The sequence below is a fragment of the Lytechinus pictus genome, chromosome 3 (assembly GCF_037042905.1).
Source record: "Lytechinus pictus isolate F3 Inbred chromosome 3, Lp3.0, whole genome shotgun sequence".
NCBI classification, from domain to species: Eukaryota; Metazoa; Echinodermata; class Echinoidea; order Temnopleuroida; family Toxopneustidae; genus Lytechinus; species Lytechinus pictus.
In genome coordinates, this window is record NC_087247.1 from 80,313,885 (window position 1) to 80,330,054 (window position 16,170).

The 16,170-nt window shown below is 33.7% G+C and overlaps 2 protein-coding genes across 2 annotated transcripts in view; both read right to left on the reverse strand.

Moving 5' to 3' along the window:
* LOC129256639 (uncharacterized) overlaps window positions 1-4,222 on the reverse strand; it is a 46,111-nt gene extending 41,889 nt beyond the window's left edge. The window contains exons 1-2 of the mRNA XM_054894798.2: window positions 3,863-4,222; window positions 1,927-2,014 (exon numbers count right to left, since the gene is read on the reverse strand). Coding sequence (XP_054750773.2) covers window positions 1,927-2,014; window positions 3,863-3,929 — 155 coding nt within the window. The 5' untranslated portion in view covers window positions 3,930-4,222. The remainder of the gene's footprint in view (window positions 1-1,926; window positions 2,015-3,862) is intronic.
* Window positions 4,223-6,704: 2,482 nt separating this feature from the next.
* The window catches only part of LOC129256638 (uncharacterized), a 41,693-nt gene continuing 32,227 nt past the window's right edge, over window positions 6,705-16,170 (reverse strand). The window contains exons 24-30 of the mRNA XM_064097788.1: window positions 13,423-13,566; window positions 12,826-13,027; window positions 11,399-11,425; window positions 10,951-11,029; window positions 9,727-9,776; window positions 8,862-9,164; window positions 6,705-8,181 (exon numbers count right to left, since the gene is read on the reverse strand). Coding sequence (XP_063953858.1) covers window positions 8,081-8,181; window positions 8,862-9,164; window positions 9,727-9,776; window positions 10,951-11,029; window positions 11,399-11,425; window positions 12,826-13,027; window positions 13,423-13,566 — 906 coding nt within the window. The 3' untranslated portion in view covers window positions 6,705-8,080. The remainder of the gene's footprint in view (window positions 8,182-8,861; window positions 9,165-9,726; window positions 9,777-10,950; window positions 11,030-11,398; window positions 11,426-12,825; window positions 13,028-13,422; window positions 13,567-16,170) is intronic.

Consider the following 16,170-nt stretch of genomic DNA (forward strand, 5'->3'; position numbering starts at 1 on the left):
ACATTACTCCTGATTCAGTCAAGAGATTGTTATAACATTACTCCTGATTCAGTCAAGAGATTATAATAACATTACTCCTGATACAGTCAAGAGATTATTATAACATTACTCCAGATACAGTCAAGAAATTATTATTACATTACTCCTGATACAGTCAAGAGATTATTATAACATTACTCCTGATACAGTCAAGAGATTATTATAACATTACTCCTGATACAGTCAAGATATTATTATTACATTACTCCTGATACAGTCAAGAGATTATTATAACATTACTCCTGATACAGTCAAGAGATTATTATAACATTACCCCTGATACAGTCAAGAGATTATTATAATATTACTCCTGATTCAGTCAAGAGATTATTATAACATTACTCCTGTTACCGTCGAGAGATTGTTATCGTTTTTTAAGAATGTGTGGTGTTTAGCAAAGAATTCATTTATTATCTTCAAGAACTTGTCCAGATTCATAAACCCAAGCGTAATCTCCGTTCTGGTTCACAAAATCTTCTCTCTGAAATTACTGTCAAGACCAAATCATATGGGGATCGGGCTTTCCAGAAAGCTGCACCAGCACTATGGAATTCTCTACCACCGACATTAAGAAATATTACCCAGCTTGAGAAATTCAAAGTTCAATTAAAAACCCACCTCTTTCAGAATGTTTGATTTAGTCACTCGCGCATAGAGACATGTAGGTGTTATGCGTTTTTAAGAAATGTACTATTATTATTATTATTATTATTATTATTATTCTACAGTCTTAGGCATCTGTTTTATAATTATTATTGTATAGTGACCCTTAATGAGCGTGTCAGAGTCAATATGGCGTTACCATAGTTACTATTATACGAGTTTAAATTTCTAGTTTCTCATCGTAAAGTACCAGTATGATATGTCTGATAGTTATGCCTCTTCTACTTCGAGATGAATCGATGTAATTGATTAGTTAATTTCGATTGCATTCCCTTTTCTGAAATATTAGTTACTGTTTTTATTTCATCGTGTCAGTCTCTAAATCCTTTTGTGGAAATAATATTATACAATGTAGTGGATGCATGAATTAAAATTCTCATCTTGAAGCCTAATTGTTATTAGTGAGCCTGTAGTCTAACGTATAAAGTGATATAAAGAAATTATATCAATGTTTCTAACGATAATGAAGACTGAAGTGACAATATCGATACAAATATAATGCTAAACAACATCGATAGCAATACTACAGCTTCTACCAACTGCGGCTACAACAATTATTTCTACTACTAGAATGACTAGATCCGCTGATGATGACGATGAACAGTTCAACTCAAATATAATTCAATTAAAAAATGGTCTTTATTGCTAATCAAACATGTTTGCAATCGCACATGAAAGAACATCAGGAGCTGGAAAAATCATGTTTACAAGTTTGTGTTGGCACATTGAATTACATAGTAAAAAACATGGTAAAATGCATTTAAAAGACTATACATTTGATAAGCTAATGTAATTCAGACATTAAATGCAATGAATGAATGAATGAATGAATGAATTAATTAATTAATTGATGTATAAAAGGCAATGAATGCACATAATTGATGATGATGATTAGATAAGATAAGAGAGAAGGAGGATAAAGAGAAGTCCTAAGAGAGAGAAAAATCAAACAAAGAGAATTAGATGAAATGATATAACATATTTAGAAGAAGGGGAAGAAATACCAACAAGACCCATACAAAAAACAAATATCTATGGCAAGAAAGCTGATAATAAGAATAATAGTAATAATATTGACATTAATCTACTCTATACAAATCTATTGAAGGACGTGCACATGTGTTTTGAATTAGTGATAATTAAGATCACTAAAATGGTCAAAAAGACGGATAGAAGGATAATTGAAATTAGAAAGCAAAATAATAATAATCTTTAATCACTTACGATGAGCATGATTGATGTTGACATCCTTCGGGGTTTTCTTTAAAATCACATCTATCATTCTCTGTTGGACCACCATCGACATGGATACCTTCAAACAAAAGGATTTTATCAAACAAAACATTACAAAAAAGGTAAATTATGATCATTATATTACGCTAAAGCTTAGACAAAACGAGAATCGAGTTTGAAAGAGGAGTGTTTGTAGGTATCTCATACAAACACATAATTGGTATCAAGGTCCATTTCAAAATAATACACCATTATTAGTATCTTTTTGAGTAAAATTCGCTTTTTTTAAGACGGTGATGTTCGACATCGACAATTGCTTGGATGGAAAGTCTGCACGTTGAGCCAAACATAAAATCTAACCTACAAAACTAAATAAACCCTAATCATTATGTACATTAGTTAAAAAAAAAAACTCTATTACAATCCTTACTCCAGCCTTGTGATCTCTGAGATATTAAGACTGGAGCAAATGTCGTGTTCCCTTTAAGACAGTAGAGAGGTCTTAGTAAAATGGATCAAAGTTTTCAAAGTATGGAGATAATAATTGATAAATTAGACTCATTTATTCATTAGCAATACTGCACGCAAATTCCCTTAAATTTTGATGATAAATGTAATGTGATCGGTACATTTAACTCTTGTGACATAGTGCGTTTGGTTTGGATATATATATTTTCTAGGTTTCTGTATTCTTGCTATTAGGCATAAATGCCTCAAGTTTCTTAACATTTTCCAAAAAATAAACTTTATATTGTTTCTGGAAGATTATCTAATCTAATGTACATTTCACAGTATCACGTTTCATTATGATTATCTTTGAATTCCATCTAATTTAATCAAGGAATCAAAATAAGTTAATTAAGTATTAACATGAATAAATACTTTCGAATCTAAATTAAATAATTCCACATCGAATAAAGCAATCCGTTTCTTCCTTAATTCAATTCAATAAAATATTATATAATGTATAAAGCACCAATATTTAAATGTATAAAATGTACTGATTAGAATAAACAATGTTGAAAATATCGAAATATTGATTAATACTGTGAGTAATCTGAAAGGAATTGTCTTCAGTGGGGTCCTTAAATGAGTTGATGATTACAAGACTGAAAGAGTAGGGAAAATGTTTCACTTCATTGCGAAATATTTTTATGTTGATCGTTGCTCAGAGAAATATTTTCCATATAGTGTAAAAGCGATAGCACAGTTTTAATTAAATAAATGACGAAAGGACGTCTTGGAACATAGATATAACCATTTCTTAGAGGTGTTATATCAACGACAAAAAACAGCTACACTGTATATACTAACGCACAATGTTGCAATCCTCGGTCTATTTGAGGCTTGCTACTTTACCATCTACCGTTGATAATCAAATAATTAAACATTATTTCTTAGATCATGAATGTCAATGTTGCGTTCTATTGGATAAGGCCTTCTTAACCTTAGCTATATCGTTTCAATTTGATTATTTTTTATATAAAGTCATTCAAATGTGTAATATATATGAATATAATAATTAATAATATATAATTGTTATTAGTATAATACATTGTGATATAGAAAGACCTAGTTCAGTATAAATCTATCTTTGAACTGATTTCTATTATTGAGATCTAGGGAGAATAGTATCCAAAATCTCAAGATTCGGTTTCATTTTTACAAATCTTGTTTTATAGGCCTACATTAACATATCAAATTTCTATTCCCATGTGAACTTTTCGTACATTAAATCTCCATTGTTTTTATTATCATCGTCATTTGTATTGCACTGTTGTATTTTGTACTGTATAACGGTACAAATATTAGGGCATATATGCCTACTTTTATATTTTGTATAATTATGAATGAATGTAGAAACATCATTACTGAAACTGATTACCACTGAAAATATTACAATAAAATGAAGATTGGGTTTACTTACTATTAAATGTTGCAAAGGAAAGAATAAGTCCGATTGTGCAAGCAAAAAATCCCGTATGTAAACCCATTGTCTGATGCTGCTTCAAAACTGAATTCCGTTTCAAGTTCACGTATGATTCTGTTCCCTATCGAATTTTTAATCAGACAACGATTTAATTTGAGATATTGAGATATTAATAGCTATTCCACATAGCCGTCCTGCATGACATTGTACTATTTGACATAATTTAATGATATCGGTAGAGCAACTGCGAATATATTATTCGTCCAAGCGAAATTCATAACTGAAGAAAATCATTACTACGTGCCCATAACTGAAGTCAATATTCGTCTATCCCTCCTCAAATATCATCCGTACTTGATCATATCAAAAGCCCGCGCGCTCCGATGCCTCGTAAATTTCATTTTCTTCGTCCGGATATGAGCGAAATTGAAGCTACCATTGTGACGTAGTATAGCAAACAATGGCAGGCTGAGGTCCCCCTGCTAGGGGCTGAGTGAAGATCAATAATAATGGATGTCAATTCATTTGCCTTGTTCCATGGCACCGAGGCGATTAAATTATATATAGTCAAAGTGGGAACTAGCTACCGAGCAGATGAGATTTAGGTTTGGATTTGCATAATGTGTTAATTTGAATGCGGTCATGCATTTCTTATACAATCAGATTTGATCGATATGTTTTTTCCCCTAAAACAGACATTGTGAAATAATATCCTTTTAAAAATTGACACGATTTATCACCTTTTCCGTTTCCCTTCATTATCATCCTCTTCCTTTCAGCTTTCTTTTACTACACTCTATTCCATATCTTTCTATCACGTATCTATATATACATACATATATATATATATATATATATATATATATATATATATATATATATATATATAAAACCACCTTCACCCGACAAAGGAAATTATAATTGGTATAGTGTCGAAAATCTGTTCATCTGACGGTCAATCGGATCGGGGTCGCCCTACCCACTAATCCGTCTCTGTGGTCTAGTGGTTAAGGCACCGGCTTTCAAAGCTGGGGGCTTGGGTTCGATTCCCGGCAGAGACATTTTTTCGGCATCACCAATTTTTCCAAAGGGCAGATAGCTCTGGAGAACCTTGATTTAAGCTACGCCTACCATTGTTCTCTTCATCCATTTCTTTCACAAAATATTTAAATAAAAGAGTTGCCCAAGCTGGTTTACATGTAAAACCTCACACATTTATATATATACATGTATATATCTTTGTCTCTCACTCTCCTCTTTCTTCTTCTTTGTATCCCTCTATACCCCCCTCTCTCCCTCTCCTGTTTGGTTGTTCTATATGGATTTTTTTAAAAATTCCACCCCCCCCTTTCGCCCCATTTCGTCACGTTTCCATTTCTTTTCGATATTGAGTTTTCGTCGAATCCCAGAACACCAAACCCCAATCTATGTTCGTTCATTGAACCTTTTACCTGTATGGCTTGATACATAGCCCCCCCCCCCCCGATACCACACCCCTTATATCACCCCCTTTCAACACAAAGTCATACATTCAACCTGGACATGTATCGTCAGCATTTCTCTTTGTGTATATTTTTGGTGTAAACCTATTATTATATTATGTCACTGAAAATAACAATTATGCAAAGACCACCACAGTAGTGTATTTTCTTGGACCCCTCACCCACCAACATACACCTACAAAATTCTTGCTACAGAACCATCTGTGCTTAGAGTCTTCAACGTGACTTGCTGAAAATAGAGAAATGGGCAACAGATTGGTGCATCACCTTCAATTTATTCAAGGCAAGAGTCACTATCTACAAAGCTTGTATTAGGCACTCACACACATTCACCCACTTTTGAAGGATGTACGGTTCTTTTTGTAATCTATTCTAGATCGTTTGTAATAATTATAGAGTATATTCAAAATAAGGATCCAGGAAAGTCAAATCCAGTCCAATCATATTGTCTGGTAAGAAATTGGTTCTGAACGATATTATTTATAAATGATATCAATATTCTGATATCTGTTGATGAAAAGAGTTTTTCATGAAATGGTTCTATAGTGCCCATATGTGACAATTAATTATGGGGTTCATGTTGCAATCCCATGTCACTTTTTTGACATTGTTTGAAGCCATTGATGGTCTGATTCATGTTCATACTGTATTACATGATTGTATGTCATACAGATCATAAGTTACCAAATAACATTTTTTTTCGATCTGATAAACAACCAAGAAACCACCAGCGTCACACACGCGGTTTATTAAACTGGTTTGGCCAGGAAAGGGGATTATTTTTTATCATTTTTTTACATAGGAATTATTTTTAGAATTGCATACACTTCTTATTCCAAAAGGTTCGTTATTTAGAAACATTTACACTACTACAAGATATTTGTTATTCCGAAAATGATAAGAGATTTTTCATTCGAGCTTTGTAGCATGATGCCGAAGGTTCTTTTTTTTTAAGAAGGTTCGCTAATCCCAAAATAAAATTACGGTTTAGTAATCTGAATATTCCGTAATCCGACAATGAAACAAGGTTCGTTGATACGAAATTACACAATGGGCTATTCCAACCTTAATTCGTTTTTGGAAAGTTGAACCATCTGAATAACGAACACTATTTCGTTTTCCTATTCGGAATATCCAACTTATTTAATTATCGAACATTCGGAATAAGGAGTTCTTAAAACCATATTCAGATTTGGATTACATCGGGTATATGTCATTGTCGTATGGGTATTAACTACAGTAGTGCATATAATATTATGTACCCTGCAAATGGGATATTATTTACTTTTCCCCCAAACAGAAAAACACACACATAGACTCTGCAGATCAACTGTCAATTGTTTTCAATTGAGGATTTATTCCCTTCGTCATATTCTAATTTATGATATAAATTACGTATATATACAACGAAATTAAATTCAATCACATACTATCAAGCAGGGGCCGCGGAACGGTTTTTAAAGTGGGGGGGGGGGGCTGACCATGCAAAAAATCACAATCGTATGGTCATTTTTACGTTTTTGTACATGGTTTTGGAAAAAAGTGGGAGGGGGGGGGGGCTTCAGCCCCCCCCCTCGCTTCCGCGGCCCCTGTCAAGTACATAGGTCGTGAAAACAATTATTGAACAAGGGTGCATGATCTTTATTCTAAGGTCAACAAAACCAACTCAAAGTTGATCGATGGAATATCCTCGAAATAATAGTTATGATATCGGTAGATTTGGTTGAGGGTGATAGCAACAGGAATAATTATCACTGTACTGTTCAAGGACAAGAAAATAATAAATCATTGATATTATGAGAATATGATAAAAATTACAGCAAATAGAAATACTAAAGAAATGTTATTTCTAGTCTTTTGTCATTAACCACGTTAATTACCATTTTTGCATTCATTAGTCTGTGTCTACGATATACATGATCTATATGGCATTGAAAACTGCGCTTACAAACAATTATACATTAAGTACAATAATTATACATTTATACAATTGGCACGTATTAAATAGAAATATAATATTTATAAATCATTTGTATACTAAAGACAGTTAAACAAAATTTACTTATTAACATGAAATTTTCCTGTAGAAACACTATAATTCATCCAAAAAAAAATTATTGAAAAAATATGAACAAAACACCTATGAATAATTCGGAAAAAAAATTCGTATCTGGCGTGCTGTATTCCTTTTTATATATTTTTCTTGGGTTTACCAATCTATTTTTTAAAATCTTAAACATATATTTCATTCAACATTATTCAACTGATTACATTAAATTTCATGATGAAGGCTTAACTTTTTAGCTAGGAATTATCAAACAAGCTTCCTGACAAATATTTTTGAAATCCCACGTCTGATTTGATCCGGATAAGTCTGTTTGGACCGGGTCAGCTTTGACCTCGATATCAGTCTGTTTGGGCCGGGTCAGATTTGACCCGGATATCAGTCTGTTTGAACCGGGTCAGATTTGACCCGGATATAAGTCTGTTTGGGCAATGCATCGTTTCAGAGCGGGTATGATCTGACCAAGAGATGAGGTATTTTTCCCAGGTCATTTCAGACCCAGAGTGGAGCTCCGCCCCAACGGACTGATTTCCGAGGCAAATCTCATCCAGAACTTAGTGACTGTCAATCCCTTAAAAATACTATACTCGAGAGAGCAATGCACAGAAACCAAAACGATATTGGCATACCGTTGGTTGGCAACCAATATTACGGATACCCCCAATCGCCAATCAACGTCCAGTTTGACACTGTTGTAGAGTTCATTCCATCGAAGAATATCTCACGGAAATAAAGTCCAGCTTTTGCACCTGAATTAAGAAAAAAATAACAAAAAATATATTTTTAACAAAATATATTGGAATTCAATGAATGGCTATACCTCCCCCGGCGTGAGAAATATTAATTTGATGCAATGCTCCTCCAAATTCGAAACATGAAGATGAAACGCCCTCTGTGTGTGAGCACTGGGTAATATCATCATAAATCTTAAAATTTCTTACTCTTCGAAAGTAAAAAAAAAAACACTGTAAAATATATTCCCTAACCAAGATCTTCCTTTTTCAGCTAATCAGGAGTGAATGTGAATACAATTATTTAATCCACACTTTGCCACTCTCGACCCAGGTGCTAAATGGGTACCCGTTAGGATGCGAAAGTTTTTGTATGTTTGAATTTGCCAGCGCCATTATAAGGCTGCGATGAATGCAAGGAATGCTCCCCAGGAAGTGGAAATTGTGCACTTTCCGTGCGGTAATCCAATGACCGGGGTAATGATATGATGTAAAGCGCATTGAGCCGTTCTGGGAAAAGCGCTATATAAAAACTGGCTATTATTATTATTGTTATTATTATTATTATTAATAATACAATATTATGACAGACAAAATTGATATAATATGAGGCGAATGAGTTGGGAGGTGATGGTGTGTGTGTGTGTGTGTGTGTGTGTGTGTGTGTGTGTGTGTGTGTGTGTGAGGAGTCATCTTACCTGCCCATTCCATTGATATACTAGCTGTAGTCGTATTACTCAGAGGCTCAGGTAACGTCATCATACTATATTCCCAGTCATCATTGTCCGGTTCATCTTCAATGTCATCCCATGGTATCTTCATAGTCTGGATGATGCGCCCTGGCTCGGCTAGAAGACCATAGTAATAGTCGGGGTTGGTGCTGTAGAACTTATCACCTAGATCGGTACTGATAACCATAGATTCTTTGTTCTGTGAGATCCCGTAAAGCTCACTCGTTTCGTTATGGATACCAATCACGTTAGCTACGCTGTTGTCGATGGCTATAATGTGATTGATAGAAAGATAAATTAATTAGTAAACTTCTTAGTACACATAATTGGGGTTCATTCTGCACCCATCATTTTCAAATTAATAGGAAGCCAAATGGTAAGGAGAAAAAAAAAGAGATTTAAAACAATTCAATTTTCATAAGGTTTGTAGAGTTATTAGCCCTCTATGAAAAAAAAAATTGAAACATTTCTGTAAAGTAACATGTTTTAGCTCTAACGAAAATAAAGATAATCGTTAATTACACAAAATCATTTTTTTAATAAAGGATAAAATATTTTTCATTATGATGTTTCTATGTATTTCCAGCTTACTTGTATAATTATGAAAAAAGGCGAATCCTCATTCGAGCAAGCACTGGATATATGTATCTTCCAATAATAATTTTCAATTTCAATCAAGGACGCGCATTGAAAGTGTCCATTGCAATGATATCACATGTTATCAAAATAGTGAATTCAATTAATAGGTTTCTAATGATGAAATACACTGAAGTGGAATGAAAATCTAAAAAAAAAACCACCACATATCTAGTTTCAAAATTACATTTTTTACCTTCCCAAATTGTGCCATTGTCTTTTGAATATGAACATCGTGTTGGACCGCTGTATAAATATTAAAACAAAAAGAATGAAACAAACAAAGACATAAAAATTAATTGACACCCTTTACTTTTCTACATTTTTCAGTAACGTATCGTAACCCTTGTGTGTATGGACTAGTGCCCCTTATAACATCAAGTAAAATGTATCACTTTTTTATTTCATTATTAATGAAAACAAACATGAATTTGAGATTACAAGACTTTGACCACCGGCCTCAATAATTTATAATCATCGTTTCTTTTTCTGTTTTCATTAATTTATGTACTTTTTCAAACAAAATATGTAAAAAAAAAAATCAAATAAAAACTGCAGGCATTTTCTTCATTTATCTCTATTGTGGCCTATATTTTTTTTTACTAATTCTTAATTGAAGAAATTGATCTTCCTTCTGTAAAAGAATCTCGACACATCAATAACACAAAGACTATGATTGTACAGCCATACCCATATCAACCAATTAATTACGATCAGGGTGAATCCTACCATACACATACATTCGTCGTTAAAATTAATTTATTCATTACATTCTCCGATTGATGGTTGGTATATAGTGACGTCAGTTGAAATGCTCTTCATCATTATTCGTCTATCGCCGCACACATTAATTAGACGTGGATTCCATATACTTTACTAGCCACATCCCCGTGACACATCAAATATGTAGAGTTTATAATTCTTATCATTATAACACCTCTTTCATACTTGAAAAGGGGTTCGCGTCAATAAGAGAGAATAGATCAGGAACGTATACCCAGTACAACAACAAAAATATGCCAGAAATATCATTCCGAGTAGAGTAAAAATGATAGCAACAAAAAGTTTTTTATTTGAATTTGATCATCCCCTTATAGTAAATTTGTCTTTCACTGGTGCATTACAAATACAAATGTTTACAAGGAAATGAATTTTACAAATGAGATGACAAAAACATGTCAGCGGATATAATCAAATTAATATAAATAAGTAAAATCTTTCACAAAGATCAAAATGTTATATTTATGAAGAATTTGAATTCACGACCATGTTAACAAAAGAGATTCTATCATCTACTATCATATAAAAACTCACAAGAACAATACCCATTTTGCCAACCTTTTGCTTATAGCCTTATTATCATGCAGACATTGGGTTATGTTGTAATATGACTTTAAATGATCTAAATATCCCAACTTACTCGATGTATTCCAGAAGACATACGTAGACCGTCCATGTTATCGGATCAACAAGGAATCCTCGTTCAAAGTATCCGAAATCTGACAAAGAGGGAGTATTTGAAAATGTATTTTGAAATTGTAACTTATCGAAAATATGCGCATAGTATGTTTCTATTAATATCGAAGAACTGAAAGAGAGAGAGAGATATAGAGAGAGGGGGACGGGGAGAGAAGACAATGACAACAGTCGTTAGAGATTTATATATACCACCATGGATATTGCTTAATCATTCATTAACTGATATTCGTCACCTGACGACCTGAATGTGCATAACATATAAATACATTATTTTGATGACGTATAATACAAGAACAAAATACGAAGATGTACGTTAGTTGGAAAATATTCTGAACATTATCATGAAGAGACTGGCCTTAGTAAGGTGTTTAATAAAAGTTATGTATTACCTTTTTCATGCTCGACAGCGCACACGTCTACAAGAAAAAAATACACAGAATGGAGATCATAAGAACCAGTAAAGGAAGAAAGCATATTGATAGCTATGATAAGGATAATGTCATATCACGTCTTATAACATTTAACATTGAAATCTAACAATGATGATATTATGTCATCCGCACGACTGGATGATAGAATAGTACTTATATACGTATCCAATTTTGATTTATATTAGAATAATAACTGGAGTAAATTTGCTTGCTCTATTATACAGACAGAAGTCATTCTGTTGATGATGATTGAGAACTGAATTAAACACGTCATTCCAAATTTACTCTTTTGTATCGTCTTTCAACATTAATAAGATGATTGTATAGGTTGGTATTTATCATTATGAACAAAAATGCATGGACCTATCCACGGAGGATTATTATATTGTTACTGGGGGTGCTGAGCATTGTCACAGCACCCCAGTAACAATATATAATCCTCCGTGGATAGGTCCATGTAAACATTGGAACAGATGCTATTTTATAATGTAATGTAAATCACCACCACCACTATCACTCTACTGCATCATTATTTATATGAAAAAACACAATGGAATATTACAAAGAGAGAAGTGATAAACTATTTTGAAGTCAAGAAAAAGTATCGAAAGACAACCTTCCACCAGAAAAAAAAAAGTTTTATGTTAAAATCGTGATAAAAGTCGCATCTCCGAAAGACGAAAGAGAGCGCGCAAGAGAGGGAGGGGGAGAGAGAATGGGGGGAGGGGAAAGCTCCCACCAGAAATGATGAATTGTGAATGTTGGTAGGGCACCATTGCTGTGTCAAATTAAATTCTATTGAGTTAGTAATCATTTAGTAACCATGCACAAATAATGTTTTACAGTAAAAACAGAAAAAAAATCCTTACCACTAGTCCCTTTGAATAATAAAAAATCGATATAAAAACAGACAATGAAGTAATATTTGGGCAATTATTAAGAACGGCTTACACAACTTAAAATCTCTGTTTTCTTGCTATTTAAATCGACTGTTTTAAAGCCATATATATCCACATCCTTGTCCCTGAAAATATTTTCTTGGTTACAAAGTATGTCATTATGAAAACCGAACAACAAGTTCAGAGATTGGTAACCACATATATTGGACATGTTAGAACCAATTTATACTAACTGAGATAAAATCAGATGAAGAGTATAACGAGTGAAATTGTGCTTTTAAGCTACAATTGTGCATCAGGAAGGGGCGGACATAATAATGATTGAACTTAATCCTTAGCCGAAAGGTAAATTCCAAACAATTTCAAAATTCTGGTAGTATTGGATTTCGAATGACAGTCCACTTCGTATGAATAATGATTTATGTAGTATCATGTAGGCCAACATGATGCAAAATGGGAGGGGTGTAAAGGAGATTGAATGCATACCTGCTCCACCACTTTCAATTTCCCTAAGACACCCATACAATTCAAAACGTAAGATCGGATAGTTGGTATCATTCTTGTGTGTCTGTGGTCGGATTCGGAAGAACCGGGCATTGAACGGATTGGCAAAGAGGTGGATGACCCACGGATCTTCGGTCACATTTACTTCCGGGACAAACGCGTGGTAGTCATAATTTTGAAACGTCTGCAAATGAGAGAAAAACGTGAAAATTATTAACCGATATAAAACGATAAAATATTCAAACGGTAAAACGATAAAAATAAACGTTTTAAATATTACTGCAATAAAAGTTAGAAGACGTACCATGCACCAACGTGTCTCAATGCGTCCTATTGCGAGGGGGGGGGGGTTGATTAGTGGTGGTCAGTAAAGGGAACCTAGTTGATTTCATTTGATCACAATAATAGCAAACGTTCATAAAATAATGTCACACGATGAATAAACATTGTAAGGAAAATGTTTAGTAGTAATGACATTTGATTGAATTCTCGTTTTCATCATTGTAAGCGAGAATGTTAGGTCACAATAACCAATCAATTATGAATTTTGATGAAATTTGTCAGGGTATCATGGCTTACCATAACTGCTCCATCTTGCTCATAATCAAACCAGACTACATCTTCTTCACTATAGCTGATTTGAAATGAATCAACATAGTGAGTTCCATTAGGTCCTTGTTGCATCTTGATACCACTGAATCGCATCAGAGACGGATACTTCACCTAATCGAATAAATAAAACAACAAGAAACAAGTCAATATATCATTAATGCTCAAATATACAGAATCTCTTGGCGTTTTCTAATACTCTTCGCATTTCCTCCTCTTATTATTCTAATAATTCCCTTTCCACCATTATATATATACACAACAAAAAAAGTAAGTCCCCCCTAAATCAAATTGCTGTAACTTTTGAACTGAATTATTTTGAGATATAATATTCCGTAGGTGGTTTTTTACACTCATTAAGCAACTCCTGGGGAAAAATGAGATTGATCAATTGAGTCATGCATGAGAAATTAATGATTGAATTAAAAATGACAATTTTAGAAAGTCACAAGAGTCGTTTTTCAGATTGTGCAAATACAAAGTTAGGCAAATGTTGTCTTTAGGTGAATTTTATGGTGTTATGCTGTTTTACTATCCATCATTTAGCCACTCCACACACAATTCATATGTTCATGGTTGAGTGAGCACAATGTATTGCAGGGGCCGCGGAAGCGGGGGGGGGGGGGGGCTGGGCGGGGAGCTTCAGTCCCCCCCCCCCCCACTTTTTTCCAAAAGCATGTACAAAAATGTAAAAATTACCATACTATTGTGATTTTTTGCATGGTCAGCCCCCCCCCCACTTTGAAAACCCTTCCCCAGCCCCTGTATTGTGACGTATCATCATAGGGGTTTATGGTAGTATCCTCTACAACTTGTTAGATCATGTTAAAATTTGAAAATGTTGGTGGCTCCACTGATTATAGGCCCCTCCCCCATTTTAAAATTCTGGACCCACCACTGATTTGTCCATAAATTAAACTGATCATGAGAAATTGTTAGCAAAAGAATACATTTATGCAGTATAAAGAGTATTCATTTCTAAGTTTTCAAGTTTTCGAATGTGCTCGCTCAACCATGAAAATGATTAAAGTTCGGAAAGTGTGTGGTGATAGAAATGATGGATGATAAAAACAATAGCAAATAAAGTCTTATTTGAAACCGAATTTGCTCCCAATATTCACTTTATTACCCTTTAAAATGAGTCTGTGACATTGAAAATACCCATTTTCCCACTTTGATGCGTGCTCACTCATCCATAAATAATCAAATCGATAGCAAATAAAGTCTTATTTGAAACCGAATTTGCTCCCAATATTTACTTTATTACCCTTTAAAATGAGTCTGTGACATTGAAAATACCAATTTTCCCACTTTGATGCGTGCTCACTCATCCATAAATAATCAAATCGATAGCAAATAAAGTCTTATTTGAAACCGAATTTGCTCCCAATATTCACTTTATTACCCTTTGAAATGAGTCTGTGACATTGAAAATACCAATTTTCCCACTTTGATGCGTGCTCACTCATCCATAAATAATCAAATCGATTTCATTTTTGCACAGAATTCTGCCCATAGGTTGATAAACATTACTGCTAAATGACATTGCTAAAGACAGCCGTGAAAAAAAGTTCCACCATATTGAATAAGGGGTTACTTATTCTTAAACATGTGCACCCATAATGTACACAAGTCTATGAGAGACGAAGTCAAAATTTTAACAAATATGAAATGAGGGTTTGTTTCATGGACGGTTTTTGTTACTTCTGCCAATAGTTATTTCTTGAAACTTCGTACATGGCTTCAGAGTAACACTATCCAAAAGGCGCGCACACCAAAATAACCATTCGATACGACACAGAGTGGGACCAAGGCCTTGAACTTTCTTCTCATTTGCATAATTCTCGAATATTGTGTGCTCACTGATGCATTAAACATCGGGATTTTCATGAAAATCAAATCAAATGAACTATGCAAGGAGGTTTGTGACAGATATCCATAGTAACAAATTGAATTTTTCCAATAACGTAAAAAAGAGCTAATCGCATTCCACATGTTCATTCAAACGTGGATATTTAATTAAACGCCTTTGAATCATTGAAGCATGTTAATTGGTCATGAACATGAAAGTTGAGAAAAGAGCATTTTCAGTTCCCAAAATGAACCAATAACTTGCCTATGGTATTTGAAAATCGTATTTTTTGTTTTCAATAAATGTTAATTGAACCGTGAAACGATGAATATTGTTGAAGAAACTCTTCCAAAAACAGCTGTCATCATATTCTATCATTTTTATTGCTATAAATGTGTAAAAAATCCAATTATAGCAAATTTGGACTTGTGTTTATTCAACCGTGAAATTTAGCCAAAAAAGTTGTATCGTCTTTTAGAGAGTACCTTTTACAAGCCTTCTGACTATTTTTTATGATGAGAATGTGGAATTAGTTCCAATAAAATGGAATCAAAGTCATGATATTTGGCTTGTGACTTTTAAAAAGTGACATTTTTGCCTTCTGACGGTGCTCACTGAAGCATGAAGTGAAATACGTCCATAACGTTTACTCAGAGGGTAGCTTATAAAATTACCTACACGCTCATGTAAAAATATATTAAAAACTCGCATTGGTTCGGAAATTATTGACGTTTGTTTAAGGGGGGACTTACTTTTTTTGTTGTGTATATTTATTTACGCTGGGAAGCCTGGGTTGGACAGCAAACCATGGACAATGGACTTGTACACTCTCCAGAGGGCGTCGTGCACTCTACATCATAGTTGCA